General features: G+C 38.5%; 1 protein-coding gene across 8 annotated transcripts in view; it reads right to left on the reverse strand.

The window, feature by feature from the left end:
• The window catches only part of RBMS3 (RNA binding motif single stranded interacting protein 3), a 643,143-nt gene that overhangs the window by 354,884 nt on the left and 263,322 nt on the right, over positions 1-24,937 (reverse strand). For all 8 annotated transcript variants that reach the window (XM_054708096.1, XM_008153779.3, XM_054708097.1 and 5 more), the window contains exon 4: positions 6,639-6,730. In XM_054708096.1, the coding sequence (XP_054564071.1) occupies positions 6,639-6,730 (92 nt within the window). The remainder of the gene's footprint in view (positions 1-6,638; positions 6,731-24,937) is intronic.

Raw genomic sequence — 24,937 nt, forward strand, 5'->3', positions numbered from 1 at the left:
GAAAATATTTACTGACTCAATTAGGATTTGGTTCATATGAAAAATATACTCAGAGAAATGCACCATTAGAATGCTGCAAATGAGAAAACCCCACATAAAATAAAGGGAGAAATGATGGTGGCATACCTCCTATTATTAAGAAGAAAGTATAGATATAGATATCACAACCTAAACATGTTAGCTCACTAAAACGTCTGCTCTGTTTTGAATTACCAAAGACATTTTTCAAAATAATCTCTTAAACATATTCTAGTTTACTTTCATAATTTCTTTTTTATTTCTGTTCAAATGTCACTTCATCAGAGAGACTCCCTGACCACTCTAAAATGCATGCCAGATCAATCTTCTATCTCCATCCTCATCTACTATGTATTTAGTATCCCCATCCTGCTTTGTCTTTGAACCACTTCTTACCACCTAATGTATCAATTTGTTTATTTTCTGCCTTCCATTAGTAGAATGCGATCATAAAACTTTGTTTGGTTCAATGCTATATCTTTGGAATGTAGAATAATCTATTTTTAAATTTTCACCTGAGGACATGCTTAGAGAGAAGGGAGAGAGGGAGAAAGAGAGAGAGAGAGAGAGAGAGAGAAAGAGAGAGAGAAAGAGAAAGAGAAAGAGAAAGAGAAAGAGAGAGAGAGAGAGAAAGAGAGAGAGAGAGAGAGAGAGAGAGAGAGAGAGAGAGAGAGAAAGAGAGAGAGAGAGAGAGAGAAAGAGAGAGAGAAAGAGAGAGAGAAAGAGAGAGAGAAAGAGAGAGAGAGAGAGAGAAAGAGAAAGAGAAAGAGAGAGAGAAAGAGAGAGAGAGAGAGAGAGAGAGAGAGAAAGAGAGAGAGAGAGAGAGAGAGAGAGAGAGAGAGAGAGAGATGCCTACCCTGACAGAACAATCTTGGTACACAGTAGGCTTTCAACATGAGAAAGTAGGAGAATAAAAAAAAAAAATTCCGACCTAAAGCTATAGCTCTCATCTACCTGGGAATATTTTTGGGTGTAGATAAATAATAGTATATAGGCTTCTCTGATCTCTTTATCTTCTTGGAAAAGAAAAACACGTGAACATTACTCTTGATATATTAGAATCTGAAGACAACACTTATCCATCATTACATCATGTATTGATTGAGTCTCCCACCTGACCTCAGAAAGCAATCTTTCCTATAACCCACTGAAGTTGCCCTTGAAAAATGCCTCTCTCTTTCCTACATGAGAACCTTTGAGAAGCTTCCCTGTTTGGCTGGTTTACTAGTAGGCCCCACCCCATTGTAGTGACCCATGAACACAAGATAGCCTGTTTACTCTCATATACCCAGGAATCATAAAAGCAGAGACTGTAAATATTGCATTAGACCATAAGAGTCTGGCTGCCTGGCACATGGCTCTGCATTGCGAAAAGTAGCTTTGGTAGATAGACAACAAGCCACATCATGGGGCTAGTGGTTGAACTTTTAAAAAATATTTTTTCTAGAATAATCTGTGTATTAGGCCCTTCCTTCATTAATGAAATTTCTACTACTAGACTATAACTGTTAGGGTTATGCATTAACCACTGAGGTAATATATTTTGTAGTTAACAGAATTTATTATCATATATTCATTGATTTTTCACTTTATTTCTTACAATATCAAGTGGGAAAAAATCCACTCATTTTGATTTTTTTTCCACAAAGAGAACTACTATTATAGTCATTGATTTATAGGAGAGAATTCCTTTCTCTGGTCCCAATCTGGTTCTCTGCCCTAGTTGACATGTGTTTTTATATTATCCCTGATGTACTTGACATTCTCTCAAATGCGTGGTCTCTCTTTTATAATCACTAAACTTTGATTTATTCTACATTTCCCATGGTGTGGTGAATCACCTTTGGTAATTAGAATGACAGTCTTAGTAGTAAACCTGATAAAACTTTCTATAAAGGCCCTGAAAAGAGGGTGACTCCTCTGTGGGCCTTTCCTCTAGAAAGAGACATTTTTTTCCTTCTCTTTGGAACTGACAGAAAGCAAATAATAAGAAGGCCTGCTAAGTTTGAGATAGCTCAAGGCTTTGCAGGTAATAACTGATAACTGTTCCTTATATAGAATACTTCTAGAGCCTAGAAACTTACATCCAAGAAAACTAAGCTCCTAAAGCTGTACAGTTCTTCAGTGAGGCCTCAATGAGACAGTGGGGGATAATGGGCAAGGGAATTCTATTCCTGCCCAACAGTATTTGATATGTATATCAAATAAGCAATCAGTGATTTCCACTTGTTTCCCATTCTCTGTTCCTAAATGGCAGTCTTCCTTTAGCTTCATGTATCCTGTTGTTTCTCTATGATTCCCAAAATTATGTGAGTTCAGATAACCTGTCTTATAAACATATTGGCTGCTAAATCATGAGGGCATTCATGTCTGGGCCTGATGGAAATGATGCCATCACTAGTGATTAGAGGATGAGGCTTTAAAGTAGGCTCCCCAAGGGAAGGAATGAGTGCATGCCACCTAGGATGTATAAATGGGAAGAAGGGATTTATTGATGTTTAATAGCCCAAAAGTTAGACTACTCTTACTTTTCTGTACTAGAGGCAAAGAAACTAAATTATTCATCATTACAGACTCTCTTGCAGCTAAGGAAAACCCATGACTCATCTCTGGACGTTGATAGGTGAACACAAGCTCCTGAGTTAGAATTCTGGGAAAGCTTTTAAAATGACAGAATCAGCCAGAATGGTTCTTGAGCCTTTTGTCCTTTTCTTTCTTTTTATATTTTTATTCAATGGATTGGGGTGACATTGGTTAATAAAATTATATAGGTTTTAAGTACTGGCAAAACTGGAGATACAATAACTGGAGCTTTAGAAAGCAACATATGGTATGTATGGATGCAAGCCACTAATAAAGAATAGCAAAGCAGTCTTGATTTTGATATTATCCCAAAGCATTTGCCCTGAACTGCTGATCTATGGCTGTCTTATTCGTAAGTAAGATAAACACTTACAAGGTTAGGCTATTGTTAGCTGGATTTCTTAGCTCTCTTCTTTTTAAGTGTACAGAGATATATTCTTTAGCCAATGACTTCTTCTAAATACCAATTTGTCAACAAATAGGAATTAAACAATAAATCATCCAGTAAGTGATAAATGATTAATAATGTATAACCATTAACATAGATGAACGTTTTCTGTAGACTTGGCAAGAATAGTAACAGCCAATATTCTCAACCTCGAGCTGTAGCAATCCAAGGAGAGAGATTAAATTTTAAAAATTCAGAAAAAGGAAGAAGTCAATTCAGTCTTGACTCTCTAACACCTAGTAAAGTGTCTGGCACTTAGCAGGCAAGAAAAATGTTTACTAATTGATACTACTTATTATAGTCCTCAAAAAACTGTTTTGTAATAACATAACACTTAAAGCATATATGATAGAATGTTCAACAACAAATGTGAATTTAATGCATAACAACATTTACTGAATAACTAACATTTATTGAATTTTGGTATAATCTAAGTACTATGCTAAATTCTTTGTGTGTTTTTAAAAATTAATTCTCACAGCAGTCCCATAATGTAGGTATGATTATTAGAGACTTGCAGAGATATTTAAATAACTTGGCCAAGGTCACAGAGCCAGGTGGTGTCTGAGCCTGTATTCATGGCCAAGTTTCCCTCCCTCCAAACCTATGCTATTAACCACTATGTATTACTAAAATATTCTAAATCTGCTGTCCTAAAAGAAACATATCCTTTGATCCCTAAAAACCCTCTTTGGCAGAACAGCAAGGATACAGAAAATGTTAGTCCACGTTAATGGTTATACATTATTAATCAATTACCACTTACTGGATGATTTATTATTGAATTCCTATTTGTTGACAAATTGGTTGAGTTTTTCATATGCACACACTGGAATAAGTTAGCTAAATAAAGCGATTCACTTGGAAGGTTGCATGTTCACTCTAGGTTGCTATTGGGAACCTAGATTATTTGCAGCATTTTTGCTTTAAAATCCAGGAGGTGTAGCATCACAGCCCGCATAGTAGGATATTGATAAGAACAAGGAGGCAGGAGGCAATTCACTGGACACTTAAATGGCAAAAAAATATAGTGCAGTTTCACACACCCTGCAGACTGCAGGTTTATATGATAATAAATAATAGCTTTCACCAGGACAAAGGAAAAAAAAAACACCATGAAATCCAATAGCTCAGTGAGAAATCTGCTAATACAGGTGGTCAAGCTTGTTCCATTTCATTGTCAAAGGGAGGCTATTTATTTGCTTCTGGGTAGTTAAATTACAAAGTCATTTACTGCTGAAAGTTTTCCAGTAGGCAGATGTGGATCTAAAGCTCTGGGCTTTAGATCCAAAGTTTGTGAGAAAAGGGGGAATAAGAATTTATTCCACAGACAGCATAATTGGTAAGGTAGAAATCTTTCAGCAACTCTACAAGTAAAATAAAATAATGAAGTAAAATAAAGTAAGTCTCTTTAAACATTCCAGTTAGAACCTCCTTACTGTGCACATTGGGCATGAGCTAAGAACCAAAATGCTAGCTATCCTAAATAATTTTCCTAGAGACTCCTTAAAGTATTTTCTCTTTGATAATTTCCTGCCTAGCTGAGATGTCAGTGACAGAGATAGGTATGTCTCTGTGTGTGTGTGTGTGTGTGTGTGTGTGTGTGTGTGTGTGTGTGTGTGTGAGAGAGAGAGAGAGAGAGAGAGAGAGAGAGAGAGATAAATAGATAGATAGAGTTCTCGTATAGAAGAATGCTAAGAAAAAGAGGGGAAATACTCACAATGGCTCCTCGGTAGTTACAAAATTAATGGCAACTTTCTTTTTCTGTTGATCCAATAAGTACCACATATGTATTCTCAAAACATTTGAAATACTGGAGATTATGTATACTGTATTCATTATTTCTAAATTGTCACAAACTAGTAATTTCCAAAATTTGGTAGTTTATCAATAAAATTGATTAAATATACAATTTTTATAAGCATTTGTAAATTTCTTGTAAATAAGTATTTCCTTTAAGTCCCAATTTTGCATATACTCAACACCTACATTTTATCACTTGTTTCCTATGTGTAAGTCACTGCTTACGTTGCCAAGTAACTTAATTTTTTTCCAAGTAAGTTTCAAACCAAGACATGTACATAATTTTCTTATTAATTGCAAATATTAACTTCATCAATCTTAGCTTGTGACCAAATTCAAAGCTTCCAGGCATAATCCAGATGAGGAATACATTACACAGCTGAAAGAATTCGAACTCTAATTTATACTGCCTTGAAAACAATTAATGAGTCATAAAGAGCAATGAGTCTATCAAAGTAATCTATATGTGAAGTGACCCACAACAAAAGGTTAACAGATATTGATGGTATCAGTTTGCTAGAAGACAACCGAAGATGAAGAAAACCAAATATCCCAACTCTAGTTATCTGAACTTAAAAATGCAAAATGTTCTCAGTGAATGTTAGCCATCCTAACAAAATTCCAATGACTGAAAATTTGATGACTCTGTCATTATATCACTCAGCTCTTATGGCAATAATTAATAGTATGTGTATACACGAATATGACATAAATGCATTTCAAGATCCGCTGGCTCTTCTACCTAACTTTTGAGAATTAGAGATAAACAAACTCAAACAGTAATAATAACCAGAAAAAATACATTAAAACTTAAGTTGCATGTAAAACAAATACAAAATGACTATGATTTTGAAATAAATATATACCAAACATCTTTATGTCATAAATTAAAAAATAAATTTTAGTTGGAAATATAGATTTACAGACTTTGGAAAGAACATATAGAGAGTCCCATATACTGCTCACCCTGTTTCCCCAATATTACATATTATGTAATAATAGTACCATATCAAAACCAAGAAATTGATAGTACAATATGTGTGTATAGTTTTGTGTCATTTTATCACACCTGTAGATTCTTATTACCATCATTGCGATCAGGATACAAAACTATTATATTTTGCTTTATTTTATTTTCTTGAATATAAAAATGCATTATAATTTCAGATAGGAAGTTCCAGACTATTTGTTCTACATACCAATAAATGAGTGTTGAAAATTATTAAAATTCAGGAAATTATCATCTAGGTAAACTCTAAAAAGGCCAACGTGAAATTCTAGCCAAACAGACCACAAACCCTTTGGTTAACCTCAGTTCCTTGCACAGATTAAACATCATCATCAGTCAGCAATCAGCTCTCCCCAACATGAGACAGCAATTTTTTTCACACTGTTTATCAAAGACAACTAGCTGCGTACTGGACTACTCCAATACTATTTCCTGCTGAAAGTCCTGGACACACAAAACACACACACACACACACATACACACACACACACACTCACCCCCCCCACCCCCAGTTTTCCAGGCAAACCAGAGCACTCCACAAGTGCCCTTAAGTCACCAGTGAGGTTACCATAACAAAAGAGCACACAAATAAACATACTCGGAAAAAAACAAATAAACCAGCCAGATTCTTTTAAGCCAAACTTACTGTCGGGTTTCTTCTTTTCCCTAAGAAGTAAATATGATCCAAATTGTTGCAAGCTGCAATTCGGATGCAGCGGACAGCAAAGGAGAAATATATGATCACAGAGCAAACAACCTAACACACCACAGTCTTACCTTGGCCATCTGTGCCTGCACCCCATTTGCCTTGAGAGACGCTACCGCTTTCTGGGCAGCTGCTGGACTGTCAAAATCCACAAAACCGTAACCTGTGGAGACACAAAACACCCCCGTTAGCACTCGCACGTAGCTGGCCCTCCACCACACCGAGGAAATGCGGGTTTGAGCTCTCACTTGCATAAAGGCTCTCCATCTATGGTCCTTCCAGCGTCTGGAAAAATGACAATATCATTAAAAATAACGCCGTGGGCGCCCAGCAGTGGCGTCCGAAGTCTGTGTCCGCTGCCTGAACCCAGGAGCGTTTTTTATTTGGGGCCCCACGTGCTTCCCCTGGGCCCACGTGCTCCCGGGCGCTCCCTCTCTGATTGCGGGGATTGAGGACATCTTGACCTCCACTCACGTGCCTGTGGGGAAGCAAAAGTCAGCCAGGTGCTCCGAGTCTCGCTGGGCGGTTAATTTGCAAAATAGCAGGGTCTACAGAGTCTAGAAGTCTGTGTACATCATTCTGGGGGTACCTATTTTCCATGAAGGGGTGGAATACTGGAGCTGTTGTAGAAGAAAAACTTCTGATTTAAATGAATTCTTAGCCCAGCCGGCATGGCTCAGTAGTTGAACGTCTACCTATGAACCAGGAGGTCATGGTTCTATTCCAGTCAGGGCACATACCTGGGTTGTGGGCTCGATCCCCAGTGGGGGGCGTGCAGGAGGCAGCCGATCAAAGATTCTTTCTCATCATTGATGTTTTTTATCTCTCTCTCCCTTCTCCCTTCCTCTCTGAAGTCAATAAAAGTATATTTTAAAAAAATTAATAAAATAAGCATAAAATAGTCTCGTGTTTTGAAGATTGCTTTGTAGCATGGGTTTATCATCAGCAACCTGATTTAGACTAATTTGGTGAGTAAGGTAATAATACATTATTGAACCCTATTCTATTTTCCTGAATGGATTTGTTGCAAGAATGAGAAACACAAAATGTTGAAAAATATTCTTTTTAGAGTTTCTCTCTAAAGTTAATTTTCAAAACCTCAAAAAAGTTGGTGTTAATAGAAGTTATAAGAGAACTTGACTAAAAATATCTCGAGCAACTTCAACAGTACCTGGCACACAGTAGGCATTCAATCAATACATGTTGACTACATGAGTTATTAAATGTTGTTGATGAGATTTAGGGTTGGAATGTGGCTCCAGCTGATTCCAATGCCCATGCTAATCCATTACAGGACCTTCTCTCTCTCAATCACTTCTTAAGTAAATTATTTTAACTCTAAAGTGATCTGTGATAAAAATAATGACATAGATATTCAAGCTTCTTATAAAAATAAGGAACTCGTTTTAAATTAAGTAAACACACCCATGCCACTTGTTATTGGAGTTATTGTGTCTGAAAAGGACACAAGTGTCGCCTATACTGTTTACTGATTGTGTGCCTGTGTGTGTGTGTGTGGAGGGGAGGAGGTGGTGGAGGGGTGGATACAGAGTGAGGCCAGATAAATAGCCAATAAAACAGACTAAATGCAAAAGAGATTTTTGCATGCCCATAAAATAGCAGATTTGAGTCCAGGACTTAGCCTAACAGTAATGTAAGCTGCCAAGAATATTTAAAAACAAAAATACTCAAGAATGAGTAGGAGGGCAGCTTTGTTTGGCACATCTAAAAACCCACCATATGTAACTTACGCCTCTTCTCATTTATTAGGCAGGGATTGGCTCTGTACTCTTTTCCTTGTCTCATTTAGGGGTTTGGAGGTGAGCTACAAAGGCAACCTTACTAACCATGCACTGTGACACCCCCCTCCAAACAAGCAAAGAAATGTGCAAGAGAATTCAATTACCAGGTTGTTTCTTTTAATTAACTTTTTAATTTTCTCCCCTCAAATCCCTCCTTCTTTTTTCCTCCCAGCGTGTTATCCTAAAATGAACTTGTTACCCAGCAGTCTACCATCCAATGCTTCTGAAAAGCTGGGCAGAGTAGCTGTGAAGTTTGTATTTCTAATCCAAAAGAAAGCCTGCTCTATAAGTGCTAGCAATTCTTCTCTTCCCACGAAACTCAAACTATGTGAATAACATGAGTAGTACCACCCACTAAGTTGAGTAAAATAGGCGGAAAAAGCCAGAATAAAAAGGGGGAAAGAACAAAATGCATCAAGCATTAGAGTTAGAAGGAGCAGAACATAAAACTAAAATGCAGATGTTTTCTCCTATGTACCAGAATATGGGCTTGGTGGTTGCCATGTTGGCACCTGCTGAAACTCTTAATGGCGTCATGGGCTATTGTCCTCGTGTCCCTTCGGGTGTAAACATGAAGGAACTGGGGCTAGGGAGGGGTGACACAAATCACAGGCTGCCTAACTGGCAGCTCCAGGATTTGAAGCCACGTCTGCATACGCCCTCCCAACTATACCATACAATGAACTGCTCCAGACCCTCACTTTGCAAACTATTTCTAGTGGCCCCTGAGGTCCACCATGGAGAGAATGCAATTCTTGAACATCTCTTGGATTTTGAAGTCAGGGCATGGAATAAAGCAATTCCATGAAAGAGCTCAGTCCAGCTTGTTTAGTCAGTTAATGGAGTGGCTGAGTTCTCAATAGAACTGGCTATAAGTCAGGCACCCCCTTCTACCTCATGCTTCGGCCACGCTTCCTCATGCATTCCCATGCTCATTCTTTCACTCTATAATGAAACACCCTGTCAGGCACTTTGCCAGGCATAGGGCATATAATATTCAATAATATAGTTCCAGTTCTGCCCACCCAGCATGGCTCAGTGGTTGAGTGTAGACCTAAGAACCAGGAGGCACAGTTCCATTCCCGATCAGGGCATATGCCTGGGTTGTGGGCTTGATCCCCAGTGGGGGGCGAGCAGGAGGCAGCCGATCAATGATTCTCTCTCATCATTAATGTTTCTATCTCTCTCTCCCCCTCACCTTCCTCTCTGAAATCAATAAAAATATATTTTAAAAAAATAGCTCCAGTTCCCATCCTGATCAGCATATAGTTGAGTTGGGGGATGGACATAAATAAAATAACCTTATAAATTAATCTATAATGACAAAATGGCATGTCTCCCTTGAAAGAAAATGAGAGCATATAATATAGTATCTAATACTGATTGTTTATTATTGAAAGTCATATGAAGCAGCATTTCTTAAAGTGTCACTTTTACTGGCTTCTGCTAAAGACTGAATGGTTGTGGAGAAAGTGGGCAGCAAGAATGGAATCAGCAAGGTGACAGAGAGGCACATGGCAGCTGGCAATGAAGTGAATGAAATGAGATGGATGGTTTGAATTATACTTTTAATTAATAGGAGTTGGCAATGGATTGACTTGGTTGGGAGTAAGGGAGCTACAGAGGACACGGATTATTACTGCTCTTTCTTGGCATAAGCCACTGGGTGGCTAGAGATGTGATTTACTGAAATGGGGAGACTAGAGGAGGATCCAGCCACGGAGAGGAAAAAAGTAAAGTATCAATGTGAGACATGTTGAGTCAGAAATGCCTGTGAAATATCTAAGTAAAAATGTCAAGTAGCAGTTGGGAGTTTTTTGGCTGTTGCACAAAAGAGGGGGTAAGATTGGATATGCAAATTAGGAGGTCAACACCATAAATATGTGTACAGAGATAGAAATAGATAAAAAATGCTCAATGTAAGCAAAAACGAAGGGTCCAGCTTTAGAGTTGAACGACTTCAACATTTAGGTGTCAGCTGAGAAGACGAGCATGCAAAGGAGGTGGAAGGAGAATCAGAGAGGAAGAAGGAAATGAAGAGGTAATGCGATGTCTGAAAGTAAAGTTAAGAAAGTGTCCAAGGAGAGAGGGATGGACTGTGCCAAATGCTACAGAGTATGAGGAATGTGAGAGCTTGGAAATGCTCAGCGTGTCCAGGAGCCTTGATGTCATTATTGTGATTTGCTTTAGGCAAGTGGTAGGGATTGAAGCCTATCTGAGTGGAAGAGTGAGAGAGAGATGAGGAGGCAAAAAGAATGCTTACCAGCCTCATTGCCATGATCTTGGCTGGGATGGAGAATTAATAAACAGCTGTAGCCAGTGGGGAGTATGAAGTCTAATGAGCTGTCTGTTTAAAGATAGAAGATACTATGGTTTTCAGCCTTAGCTGCAAACTACAATCACATGGGGAGCTTAAAAAAATACCAATGCCCAGGACTCACCCACAAGAAAATTAAATCAATATTTTTGGAAATGTGGCCCAAATGTTTACACACATACAGAGAGAGACACACACTTGTGTGTGTGTGTGTGTGTGTGTGTGTGTGTGTGTGTGTGTGTGTATAGGTATGTGTGTGTCTATTCCCTGCTGATTTTAATATGAAACCCGGGTAGAGAACTACTGAGTATTTATTCAAATTATTCAACAAATACCTTTTTTGTTGCACCTGTTAAGAGGTTGTTCTTGGTAATTTTGAATTAAAAAGATCAAGCAGATCCCTAGTTAGTTTGGCTCAGGGGATAGAGCACTGATTGGCCCGCGGACTGAAGGGTTCTGGGTTTGTTTCCAGTCAAGGGCACATACCTCGGTTGCAGGCTGGATCCCAGCCCTGATCAGGGCATGTTTCGGAGACAACCAATCGATGTGTCTCGCTCACATCAATGTTTCTCTCTCTCTCTCTCTCTCTCTCTCTCTCTCTCTCTCTCTCTCGTTCAGCCCTGAACCCAGAAAAGCAGCCCCAGATTTCAGGACTGCTGGACTCTGTCCAGTGCAGCTTCTCTTCGCTGGGTTCCCCCCTCTCCTGCCACCCCCCAAAAGTTACACAGGATAGGACAACATCATGATGCTGACATCCAGGGCGAACTCCAATCCAAACAGAAGACATCTCTGTGAGGCATCCTCAGCTCGCTCTGAATTGAGGAGGGGATGGGAGGACTTGGAGAAGAGAGTATTTCTGAAAGCCGCATGCCAGCAAGGAAAGAGAATGTCCCCTTCCTGTATAATGTCTCCTCTATGGAAGGCTCCACCCCAACAGAGGAGCTCAGGCCTGGTGAAAAAACATTAAAGAATAAGGCACCAGAGGAAGGGTTGGGAGTCTGGGTGAAAAAGGTGAAGGGATTAAGCAAATAATAATAATAATAAACTCATAGACACAGACAACAGTATGGTGATTACCAGAGGGAGGGGGGGTAGAAGGAAGTAAAGGGGGGTGGTAAATGGTGATGGGTGGAGACATGACTTGCCATGGTGAGCACATAATACAATGTACAGTGATGCTTTATAGAATCGTACACCCGAAACCTATATAATCTTATTGACCAATGCCACCCCAATAAATTCAATTAAAATAAATAAAGAAGTAGGAAAAAAGAAAAATATAAAACTGGCAACTTTGGGAATTGGAAGAGTGAACATTCTAAGAAGTATTTAGCACCAAACAAGTAGAGTTTCTTATTCTTGTTCTTTACCATTAAAATGTATTTCACCACAGTTTTAAAAAGAAGAAGCTACCAGGAGTGAAATACTTCATTGACTTTTGTGTTCTCCACACACACTCTCATTAATTAAAATGCAAGTTCCGAGGTCAGAGTGTCCCCGGCCACCCTGAGAAACACCCCGATTCTAGAAAGAAACACTCCATTCCTGAGTTTTCTGCGACTGCATCTGCCACATCACAATGAGAGGAAAACAAAATGGAATACGGAGCTGCCCCTGAAGAATCACGAAGCATTCGCTGAGGAAAAAAAAAATCAACTTCAATTTGGTTTCAATTTGCTTTGCTTAATGACAAATAATCAAGTCGGGGAACAGGAGTCTCTGCAGCTACATCTGGTGAGGGCCAGGGTGGGGAGATTAGTTCAGCTCCAGCTCATCATGCTTTATGGTGACTGCTAAACCCCGGACAACACACCCGTGACTGGTAACCAGCGCAAAGCCCAGCCCAAGTGGCAGGAAGCCCACCTGTCTCACCCCTCAATTGCATAATTAAGCTTGGCAGCAGGTTCGAATGAATTAAAAACGATGTCACTGTTTTCTCCACACACCCGTCCTTGTTTTGCTTCCTTGTTGGGGGGAGAAGGCCAGCAGTCCTCAATTAGTGGGAAGCAGAGCAGGAGAAAGAACCAGCTCCACGCTAATTAGGTCATTCGCCAAATGCATTCAATCCATTGGCAGATAGAATCAATGCTTTCCTGAAATGCTTTAAACTTTGGGTGTTAATTGAAAGTTTTGCTATTTGTAGTACATGACAAGCCTGAAGACTTTACAGAAAAAAAAAAGAAACGACATATACCTATAGATATTTAAAAATTATAACAGAATTTTACCAACAATGGTATTGCCCAGAGAGTTCTGGTTTGGTTTTTCAAGGATTTGGACGCAGCTTCTTCTCTGTGACCTTTGCCATTCAACAGGACCACTGCGTGACAATCCATTTGAATTTTGTGAAATGTTTTATATTTTATACCATCAGCTCCTTAGATTCTCTATTTAAACTGCTTACTTCCATACTAATGTTGGAATTGTTCTCTGGGAGAGGATGGGGGACGGGGGCAGGGAAGGAGAATGATAAAACCAGAACCCCAGCTGCGTTGGTGGTGGCACCTCGGAGGCCGAGGGAGACTTGCTCTCCAAGTGTAACCCAAGTGTAATTAAATTTCACGACATTTGCATTGCTCTTCCTCTTCCTCTTCAGAATGTCGTAAAAGCCCACAGAAACACAGATGGCTTGATGTGACACCCAACTTCTTTCAAAGACGATCCAGCTGTGAGTCAAATGCAATTTTTAAATAGGATAAGCACACACTTTGTCTAGGAATTATATGTTCGACTGAAGTTCTACTCAAATGTAGCAGTTGGTGATGTTTAAGACTTGACCTTCCATAAATTCCCCCTCCTTCTATTTAGACTGTACCATATTCGGTGACTGTTGTCCGGGCTCTGAGCAGGAAAACTGAATCACAAGCAGGTTGATGTGATCTGCAGAAAGGGACCAGTGCTTTGCATGCTTCGTAGCGGTGATGGAGTCTAGCTGCCTCCATGTCTTTCTGTCTCTGCTGGATTTCTCTTGCATCCCTATGCTGTGGAGTTATTGCTGAATGCATTCTCTTATTATTGGATTTCCTAGTTCTCTGCCTTATGTGATCAAAGAAGGTAGCTGAAAGGCGGCATTGATAAATTCTTTGTTACTTTTATACTTATGAAAACAAACTAAGAAGAAAACTCAGTCATTTCTTTAGTATCTTCTTTTGCATCCACTTCCTGTGGGTGATCATTATAATGAAGCCAGGGTACAACAGAGGAACCCATACAATAGCAACATGGCCTAACGTAGATGTGTGAAAAATAAAGGCAAAAGGCAAATCCTGCTAGAATGCCAAAGCCAGAGACAAGAGTGCTCGTTTTGAGGGGGGGGAAATTCCGAACCATGAAATCACCTGTGCTTTGAAACATCTTAGAAAACAAGATGCTTATGGTACAGAAAAGGACAGCATATGTACATCTTACACAAATGGCTGCAGCCCTCAGACACTTAACAAATAAGAGGCCAATAAGATGGATAATAGTGTCCATCATACAATACCCATTATATTGCTTCAGTATATTCCCCAAATTTTGAGCTTAATTACTTAAATATTCTGATATTCTAGGGCCAGAAACATTAAAATGAGACATCTATTTTTTTGAATGGGATCCACCTGTTATGAAGGACACATTTGAACCATGGTGTGACTTTTCCATTATTATTATTATTGTTCAATTTACTAAATATTTTCCATGTGCAAGGAAGATAGCATGCTAGACACTGCAAGGAAAACAAAGACACTCTACCATGGCTCTTCCTGGCAGCAAGTTTAGAGTCTAGTAGGGTAGATAAAGACATTTAAATACAGTGGAGGTTAAGTTAGGTGAGTATATGCAGAGTGGCATGTTTTCATTCAGTTTAGTATGCATGGTTTTGTGTTTATAGTTTTGCTCATCAGGGCTGAATACCTGAGTCAGGTCCCCTTTCAATGAGTGACATGATGGCAAAATTATCCACATTCTAAATTTATGTATGTATGCATTATTCTGTCTTTCTGTTTGTCAGTTTCTGTGCACAGTAGAAATGAATTAAGCTAAATACAAGGTATAGAGAGGAATGAAAGGCAAATAAATTGTGCTAGTATTCTAAGATGGCAAATATTCCTTCCAGGTGGATGCAAACTCAGGACATTTTGTGTGCAAATGACAAAAGTAAAGACGAAAAAAAAAGAAATTAGGTCCTAAATGGCATTACCCAGCAGAATAAAACAATTACAAAGACAGACAAATTTAGGGAGTAAAATGCTTGGTAGTATGCCACTTGAAAATGGGACACTTTCTCATTTCATTTATGTTGCACACAAAGCCTTATTAAACCAAACACAAATCCCAAAACTCACTTCCCTGCTCGCCCTGTTCAACTGACTTTTAAACCAGAGAATTTGCTTCTTTATACTGAATAATGTCAAAATTAGAATCAAGAATCATTATTTATTGGCTTAAAGAGATCACTACGCTTTATTAAAATTAAAGAAACTCACTGACTTGACAAGGTCTTCTAGATCAACCATTATTTTACTATAATGCAGAGATTAAGGGAGCAGTCTGCTTGATTATAAATGGGCAGATTAACCTCTGTGAATCATCTTGCAAACTTCCCTTTGCTAAAAGGCAGTGTTCAAAAATACAAATAAAAAGTATGTCTTGTATGAATCATTGGTCTATGGGTCTCTGCCATCAAAAATAGCGGAAGGTACAAGTATGTAATGCAGTGTGGTTGCAGAAGCAAGCCAGGATATTGATAAAACAATTCCATTGAGTTTGTAATCACGATAGAAGCAAGCTGTAACAGAATGCTCTATATGTCCACAATCCCAGTGCACAGTAGAGTAGGCAAAAGGAACTATAATTTCATTTCTAAGGGCTCATCCTTCCCTCCATCTTCCTGCCCTGGTCTTCTGGACAGGTAGAATTGTAGACTATTCCTCTATTAGAAGAGTGAGAAATGATGGTCTCCACGTGTGAGGATCAATGGAAGCACAAGCCCCCCATCCCCCACCTCCCAAGTACTGTAATTCACATTCACACTCAACAGCTCTAGCCAATAGCCTGGGAGGCATGTTTGTAGTCTTACACATCCTTCTACAGCAAAGGCGTCCCCAACTCACCACCCATTCATCTTTACAGGATGGACATTATAGTACAAGAGGACATTATAGCACTCAGGATGGACATTATAGCACTCATAGGGATGCGATAATAATGCAGCTCAGTGGCAAAAGGAAGAGAAAGTGAATCCTACATACAGGCAATCCTTCTTAGAAGCATGCACTACCTGTGAGCCTAAGTCTTTGTTGCACTCTAGACATTCCTTTTTTCGACTTGTCACTTTATCTAAATTTACTAGTATGTACAAAGCCCTGTGTCTCTTTGAACACCATTATTATCCTAGGAAAGGGCTCGATCCATAATTTCCTCCTTCCAAAACTTTGACAAAACTCACTTTTAAACCCCTAGGGAACTTCTGTTTAAGTAAAATCGTGTATTTCTTAAGGTATACTCATATATTACTGTATACAACCTTCAGCCATGTTTATCATCCTTATTCCAAATATTTTTTAAATGTCCACACCACTATCAGAAACAGTGGCTTTTATATGCTCTTGGACCCCCAATAACTTCTCTTCATCCCAGCTGATATATCAAGCACAATCCCAGTGTGGTGTTAGAATTTACAAAAGTACAAATGGGCAACTGAAAGTAACACACACATAGTTTAAAAAAATGATAATCAAGCCAAACAAAATAGTATTCAGTGAAATATAAGTCCCTTTCTCTGTAGACCTTAGTGCTCTGGTCCCCCTTCCTAATAAACTATCCTATGATTCCTTCTGATGTTCTAATATGAAAAAACAACTAGAACTAATTTTTTAGCTCTTATGGTTGTGTTTATAGGAAGCACTTATGGATGCACAGAGTAATAAAATAATTTCTGTTATCAAAAATCTTGAAGTGAAAAACATTCTTGGTTAAGATTTTATGACTGGCAACCCAATTGTCCATTTAACCCTAAAATAAATAGAAGTTTTTTCCTTCTAATTTTAAAAAGTTATACACGTTTATTGAAGAAATTTCAGTGAATATGGAGAGAAATTAGTCATGATGCACCCAAAGTTAAACTATTAATTTAATTTTTTTCTTTATTTGTAACCAAATGGTATCAGATTATGCACACAGTTTTATAATTGGCTCCTTCTCTTCATGACATGTGGCTACCTTTCCAGGCCAATAAATATGGATCTCTATAATCCCACCCATTTATAATTTTCAATATCCCAATTGCCAAAATCTTTCTTAAAGATTCCTAACTTGAAAAACTGATTTTATTTCAACTTTTTCAAATATTTAAAAATTAATAAGATAGAAATGAACAATACTTTTAAAGCCTCCATGACTATAAAGAGTGATTTTCCTAAGTTTTTTGTTTCTTTCAAAGATGTTTTAAAGATAGGCCCTTATGTACTGCAATCCAAAGATATCAGGAGCCAGTTAAATCAAATTAAAACAATACCCTCCTGAAATACAGGAGGGCTGAAAGCCCATTTTCCTTTTTATTGTAATTAAGTTGCATCCATCTCAAAGAAATTTTGAAAATACATCAGGATTTTATGAGACAAAAATTCAGACCTGTGATTCAGAAAGAATACCAAGAGTTTAAATAGCCATGTCATTATATTCATGATTACACATTTGTGTATAAGTTAAAAGTGGGTTGTTGTTTTTAACAAAGACATGTTTTCCCCAAGGAAATTTTACTACAATTTTTAAATTGGTGTGCTACCTGATAGTACCAACTCTTTTTTTCCCCTTTAATAGCTGGTGATTCATGACTTACAGCTTAGGTCTTCTCTATTATAGGTAGAACTTGCTTGAAGAATCCTAATTGTCTAAAGAGAAGAGGATTTCATTATCCTAGGTCCTAGGACATACTGGTTGAGTTTAAGGAATTGTGGCCAAAATGTGTAAGTACAATTGTCCTAACTAGAATCAGGACCTGGATCACTGGGGAAATGGCTTTGGAAGCAGAGACCAGAAGGTCTGTGGACCAGCAGTGATGGCATTACTTGGGAGTCTGTTACAAATGCAGAATCTCGTACTAGCCAGGTTACTCAGTTGGTTGGAGCATTGTCCCATACACCAAAAGGCTGTGGGTTTGATTGCCAGTCAGAGCACATACCTATGTTGTAGGTTTGATCCCTGGTCAGGGTGAGTATGGGAGGCAACTAATGAGTGTTTCTCTTTCACATTGACCTACCTCTCTCTCTCTCTCTCTCTCTCTCTCTCTCTCTCTCTCTCTCTCTCTCTCTCTCTCTCCCTCTCTCTCTCCCTCTCTCTCCAAATCAATGGCAACATATCCTTGCATGAGGATTTGAAAAAATGATGAATCTCAGGCCCAACTCAGATCTATGGAACCAAGCTCTACACTTTGACAAGATCTCCAAGTGATCGAATGAACATTAGAAATGAGATACTCTGGTCTGCAAGAAGCCACTAACTTCAGGACTGTGCCTACTATTCTCATAAAATTGCAGAGAAAATGGAGATCTTAAATGCCATCTCACATAACTCACCTTCCCTCATAGGTTGGACAGTCTGTTCGATGCTTCTATGATCCTGGTTCTATTTTTGTTTATCAGTTTATGTTGTTTATTATATTCCACAAATGAGTGAGATCATTTGATATTTATCTTTCTCTGATTGGCTTATTTCGCTTAGCATAATGCTCTCAAGTTTCATCCATAGTAAGAATTCCTTCTTTTTTATATCAGCATAGTATTCCATTGTGTAGATGTACCAGTTTTCTAATCCACTCATCTGCTGATGGGCACTTAGGCTGTTTCCAAATCTTAGCTATTTCCCTACCATCTCTTTGCCAAACACCCATCCAGGCTCCACCTGGGCAGGACTAATGTTAGGGAATACACAGTCTGCCAAGGCAGCTCACACTAGAGAAGTGTATTTAATAGAAAACTGGTGTAATTGAAGGACAAAGATATGGGCATCATACAATCTGGGTTCAAGTCCTAGCTCCTCTATTTGAAACAAGGAGTCCAAACAGCACAGAACACTCAACCAAAATTAAAAGTAATAATACTATTACCTTAATTGTGTGTTAGCTTTGAGCACTGAATAAATGTCAATGCCTTTATAGCACCTTAGCCTAGTGCCCTAAGGCATCTTCATTCCCAAACTCCCTCATCTTCTTAGACCATGTTGAATTTCAGTACCCACATGCCTTAAGTACATTCTAACAGGCAAGTGCAACCCCTTTTCTATATAACAAATCTTTATATTTTAAAAAACAGCAATCTTTCCCCTGCCTCTATTTGCAAAATGAATATTTGAAAATACAGGATTGGGGCTATTTTTACATAATAGCCAATTTCAGAGTAAGTGTATTCCTTCCTCTTTCTCTTTTATGTTAGTCCTTCAGAGATATACCTAATTCTGTTTAGTTACACAGCTCAAATTTGCCCTATATTAATATACCCCCTTAAAAAAGTAATGTCCTTTTGAGAAAGCGTGTAACCAATGTGAAGAGTGATTATACAATAAATGTATTATGCAAATTATAGTGAACATTTTATGCACACTGAATAAAGAATCAAATTAAAGTCTCATAACCCTTGGAAAATTAGAGTTAGCAAGGACAGAGGTTGATTTGCCCTTGAACAAAAAACTGCTAAGAGCAGACATTCCCCCATCATTTCCACAAAACTGAACCATTTCTGAAGCTTTCAGATTAAAATAAGAAATCCCCTGGGAGTCATAAAGATCAGCTATTTTTACAGGAATAATTTGGAGTTGCAATTTGAAAGTGTTATGAGTTAGCAGGAATTGGCAAACTTCTGTGTCATATTTTGAAAAGCTAATATTCCAGGTAATCAGCCAGTTGAGAACACCAAACATTGCATAGGGAGAGGATATAGGGAAGGCGGGGAGAAAGGCTTCATAAGACTAAGCACAGGAGGGCGGATTTACAGAGCTTTCCCCAAAGAACAATCTAGAATGGCAGTTATGCAGTAGACCTCCATATTTTTACGAATTTTCTTCACTCAATGTAATAATGGGACATAATAGACACTTTCTTATTACACTGTCGTACCGACCTCACTGTGGCTTACCAATACTGGTCCTACCACGGACTCTATAGAGAAATAATAGACATTAAGAAAGATAATATACCACCCAAAGTCCAATCTCTTTCCATCACCATATATTTGACCCCCTTTAACACTCTACTCCTCCCTAACCCTTTTCCCCTCTTCCCCTCTGATAACCCCCATACTGTGGTCTGTATCTATGAGTTTTTGTTTGTCTGTCTTGTTTGTTCATTAGTTGTTTTCAGTTTTATATCCCACATATCCGTGAAATCATATGGTTCTTGACTTTTTCAATCTGGTTGAGTTTACTTAGCATGATATTTAGTATCCATCCATGTTGTCACAAATGTCAGTGTTTCATATTTTCTTATGGCTGAGTAGTATTCCATTGTTTATATGTACCATATATTATTTATCCAGTCATCTATCAAAAGACACTTCAGTTGTTTCCATGTCTTGGCTACTGTGAATCATGCTGCAATGATCATTGGGGTGCATCTAGCTTTATGAAAAAATATTTTCAAATTTTTCAGGTAGACTTAGAAGAAGGGTTGCTTGGTCATTTGTAACTCAACACACCATGCAATATAAAGATCATGCATTATAGAATTGCACCACTGAAACCTATCTAATTTTATTAACCAATTCCACCCCAATAAATTTCATTTAAAAAAGGATAATGTAGATGGTCTGTACTGCATTTGCGTTTTGGAGAACAAAGAAGCCATCACAAGTATTTAAGTCAATAAGCACATCGGGTGTGAATAAGGCAGGTCGAAAACCCATTCTGCTCCTAACTTTTACACATGGAGTCAGAATGTGGGCTCCATTGCCAAATACATTACTTTCATTTATCCACCCTTAGAGATCAATTTTGTTTCCTGTTCATCCTTTTTGGGTACCAGACAAGGTGTTTAAAAAGTGCTATTCACTTAACACATACTCAGGGAGCATTTCTATGATTTCTGATATGGGTGCAATGGGGGTGGGGGAGGGGAGAAAAAGACAAACGAGACATAGATTCTCTCATAAGGGCATATGCAAGCCCAATGGAGAAACGGCCAGCTTGATACTATGCTGCTCATTAAAAGGCTGTACAAAGTCTGCTTTTCACAAGTACACAAACCTATAGCACATACCATGATGATAGAAAGAAAGCTTATATCTGAGTAGGGAAGAGATAATGAAGACAATGAAGTTGAGCTTTTCGCATGCTCTTTTTCCTCTTTTCTTACTTTATAGTGTGCTAGTGAACTTTATTACAGTATAGTCTACATATGATAAATGCCCATTTCAATGTTCAGTCTGATGAGCTTTGACAAGCATACTCACCTGTAAAACTGCCATAACAATGAAGCTCTGAAGAGTCTCATCACCCACAAAGCTCCTTCGCATCCCTTTCTAGTCAGCCTCCTCACAACTCTGGTCCCCTGCAGCCACTGGTCTGCTTTCTGTCATTAGAGATGGATTGTGCCTGCTCTAAATCTCATACAAATGGAATCCCCCAGTAGGTGCCTGTTTTTCTCTGTTTTTGTTTCTTGCTCAACATAAGGATAACATTTAGAGATGAGAAGAAAATGGCATTCTAGTTTGAAAGAAGAAATAGGGACAGGTACGAAAGGGGTGAGTTCAAGAGCTTTACGTAGATCAAACATAGACAGACCACAGAAGAGGGGTTGGGAAGAGAATACAGGACAGATAACATGAACTGATCATGCATCATGTAGAACTTCTGAACCACTTTTACAACCTCAAGCTACCCTCCTGCTCCATCATTACACTCTGGCCACGCCACCATGGGGCTCTTGCACCTGATGTTCCCTCTGACTGGAGCACTCATCTCCCAGATAGCACAGAAGCTGGGTTCTTCCTCTTCCATTAGCTTCCATCACCACATGCTGTTAATGTCACCCATCGCATGGGACACAATCTGGGATCACTGTGTTTATAAGATTACTATATTTTACCATGACATACTGTAAGTGCCACAGTAACAGCAAACAGGATAGTTCTGTTCATAAATTGACAAATCACCAGGCCTGGTTACCTTTTGGGGCTCATATTAGTCACTGAAAAAGTAAATATGTGAGTAAATGAATGAATAAATGAGTAAATTAATAACAGATTGAAAACCTCAGCATTTATCCAGTCACGTGAATAATTTCAGGCATTATAAGACTCACAACTCTCTCTGACAAACAATTCCTCACCTCTCTTCTTCTAAAATGCCCTTTTATTACTACATAATTTAAAGCGCAGCAAAGGGTCTTATACATTTGCAACATCAATGCTAAAATCATGACATTGGCCTGATCTATTTATGAATTTTTGGGCAAAACAAGGTAAACTATTTAACACTAGCAGACCAGGTAGATGTTGATGTAAAAGTCACTGTAACTAAAATGATAGTAATTATTATAATAAGGCAGGATTCTTTTTTTCTAATTATAGCAAATGTGCACAGAAAACAAGGATACCAGGTGCTTTGGTATTAATGCTTTGGCTGTTTTTGCGGATCTGGAGTTGTATGTCATAGGATTTTAAGGTAAGGTTAGCACAGCACTGTTTTTAGATCAATAAATGCCTTTGTGTCAAGGGCCTGCTGATTGCTTGCTTAGTTTATTGTGACTTCACAAAAGTGTCCAGGAACAATATTGCTCAGCAGAAGGAAAAAAATAGGTGAGCTGATAGCCAAAAAAAAAAAAAAAAAAAAAAAACACACACACACACACACACAAAACAAAACGATGTTTACAAAGAAGGGCAGTTTAGAGAGTGCCAGAGCTCCACAGTAAAGAGGACAATTGCAAAAGTAGTGAAATTACTGTTTTCAAATTCTGCTCTTCGAACCTGACCTTGGAAATGTTTTCAAACACACGAAAATTCACCAACAGTGGCTCAAGTCAGTTTTTTTTCCCTTTCTTACACAAAAATACCACATGAATAACTCATTTTCTATCAGTTCCCGAAAGTTCTCCTTTCCCTGTATTCAAAGGTCCTTTAGCCATTTAACAAGTACGACCTACAAGGTAAATAAATGTTTAGGAACATAATTTAAGTTTCCCTCCCCAAATTGCAGGTGAGGGGAGAATGCATTTCTCTCTTGTTCATGTGTGTCAGTTTCTTCTGCATATGAACAGGAAGCTTGGAATTCCCCATGGGCTCCAAAAACACATGGAAGAAACATAGATGGGTTTGCGAGAGCTTGCTTTCTGTCCTTATGAAGCAGGAAAAGAGGAAAACAAAATAACACTAAAGAAAACTATTGCCCAAAGCTTCCTTTTCTAGGAAACAAAGCAGTGAGAGTTTCAGTAACATCAGATATTTTGAGATGGCTCTTTAAAAGATATTCTCTTGTTGGAAACGATAGAGTTGACTTGTATCTAAACCCAAAGTGATGGCATTATCTTTCCGGAAGCTGATCTATCCAAGCTGACAAAACATCACAGCAGGATGACTTCTGTGCTAAGAAGGAAGCTGGGGCTGGGGAGGAGGTACAGTCCTTTGCCTGGCAAGGTTCTGCAGGGCAGTTTAAACTTCCTGGTTTGAGGTATATACTATCAAAATTCACATAATAAAAATAAAAGCTACGTACTTTATGCTGTGCACTTTATTAAGCTTTTAGTCATAGCTTATCTCATTGAAATCTCACGACAATTTTATATAAGTATCATTACTCCCATTTTGCACATGGTATCACCTAGTCTCAGAGTGTTGAAATTATCTCATTGTAATATAAATGAGGTGCATAAACAGAAGACTGTGCAGTGGGGCACAGTTTGTGTATGATATTTTTTAAAATAGCAATTATAAATTCAGGAACAATTTCTAGAAAATGTGCTTCGATTATATCTTTGCATGACATATACAAGGGTTTAAAAGAATTCATCCATTGGGCTTCCGTGCCTAGAAAAGTAACTGCTACAATGTATGCCATCAATAAATATCAATTACATAAATGAGTGAAAATATGATATTGAAACTTTCTGTTCTTATATCATTGAGACAGAGGCTCTTCCTTTAGCAGTAAAGAGCGGAGATATAATAATTTCCATACTGATATATCTCAGTTGAGGGTTCAGATAGCTGTTAGCTCAACACTGTGCCTTCACCGCCTGCAGGAGCGCCTGGAATGGACAGACACTCAAGACATATTGATTGAATAAACGAATTAATAAATGGCCTTTGACACCCAGGATGGTCACCAGTCATTCGGGGTAATTGACAGCAGGATTACAGCAAGAAATGTCTGAGAGTTTTAGGAGGGTGTTTTATCAATTGATATGTATATGTCTTCCTCTACAGCTTTTAAAGTAATTGAAATAGTCCAGGCACAGATGTATGGACGACAGCACAGCCTTCTTTCTTGTAGACCTTTGGGTTCTTTGCAGGAAGAATCTTAGCAATGGAAGAGAGGCGAGATTATCGATGGAAAAAGGCTGTCCTCTACAATGACCTGCTTTTCTAGAGATGTATCTGATTGTCAGCTCAAAGTCCAGGATCACCAGAGACCTAGTCCTGCACTCCCTCCCTTGAATCAAACCATGAAATTAACAATCTTATCAGCCCCTTGAGTTTATTTGTTTCTCCTTTTTTCCCCACTTCTAAGTTTTTCTTCCAGACACATCTCCATCCATCAGTTCTTTAAGTCAATTTGTAAACCCAAAATAAAAATGAAACTACTTAGGTAAGTTGTTAATATCTCAAGAGTGACTTCCCCTGAAGGAACCATATTTGTAACATGTGAATATTTCCCCTAGAAACCAATTTGGTGTTAAGCTCAAAAGCAATCAATGCTCATGATGGATGAGGATGGCTTAGAGGAGGATAAAGCTGAGTTGGGATATGTGCATAAAGAAAAATCTATGGAGAAAGAGAGTAATGGTAGACCCACCCTGCCTGCAGTTAACAACGGAAGGTAGATCCTCAAGAGGTCTCAATCAGATATTTGGAATTCTGTCCCAAAAGCAACTTTACACCAAGTAGCATAGGTGGTAGAAGGTAAAAGAAATAGTTCTGTTGTGTGAAGAGGGTGAACTTTTGGAACCTCCCCCAGAGGTAACAAGTTATTGCCTTATACATATGACTCCATAATCAACACCATGGCGTCTTCCTTATTGACTTGTGGGCCATGCAGTAGAGACAGGTCGGGGATGTTTATA

The sequence above is a fragment of the Eptesicus fuscus genome, chromosome 18 (genome assembly GCF_027574615.1).
Source record: "Eptesicus fuscus isolate TK198812 chromosome 18, DD_ASM_mEF_20220401, whole genome shotgun sequence".
NCBI lineage: Eukaryota > Metazoa > Chordata > Mammalia > Chiroptera > Vespertilionidae > Eptesicus > Eptesicus fuscus.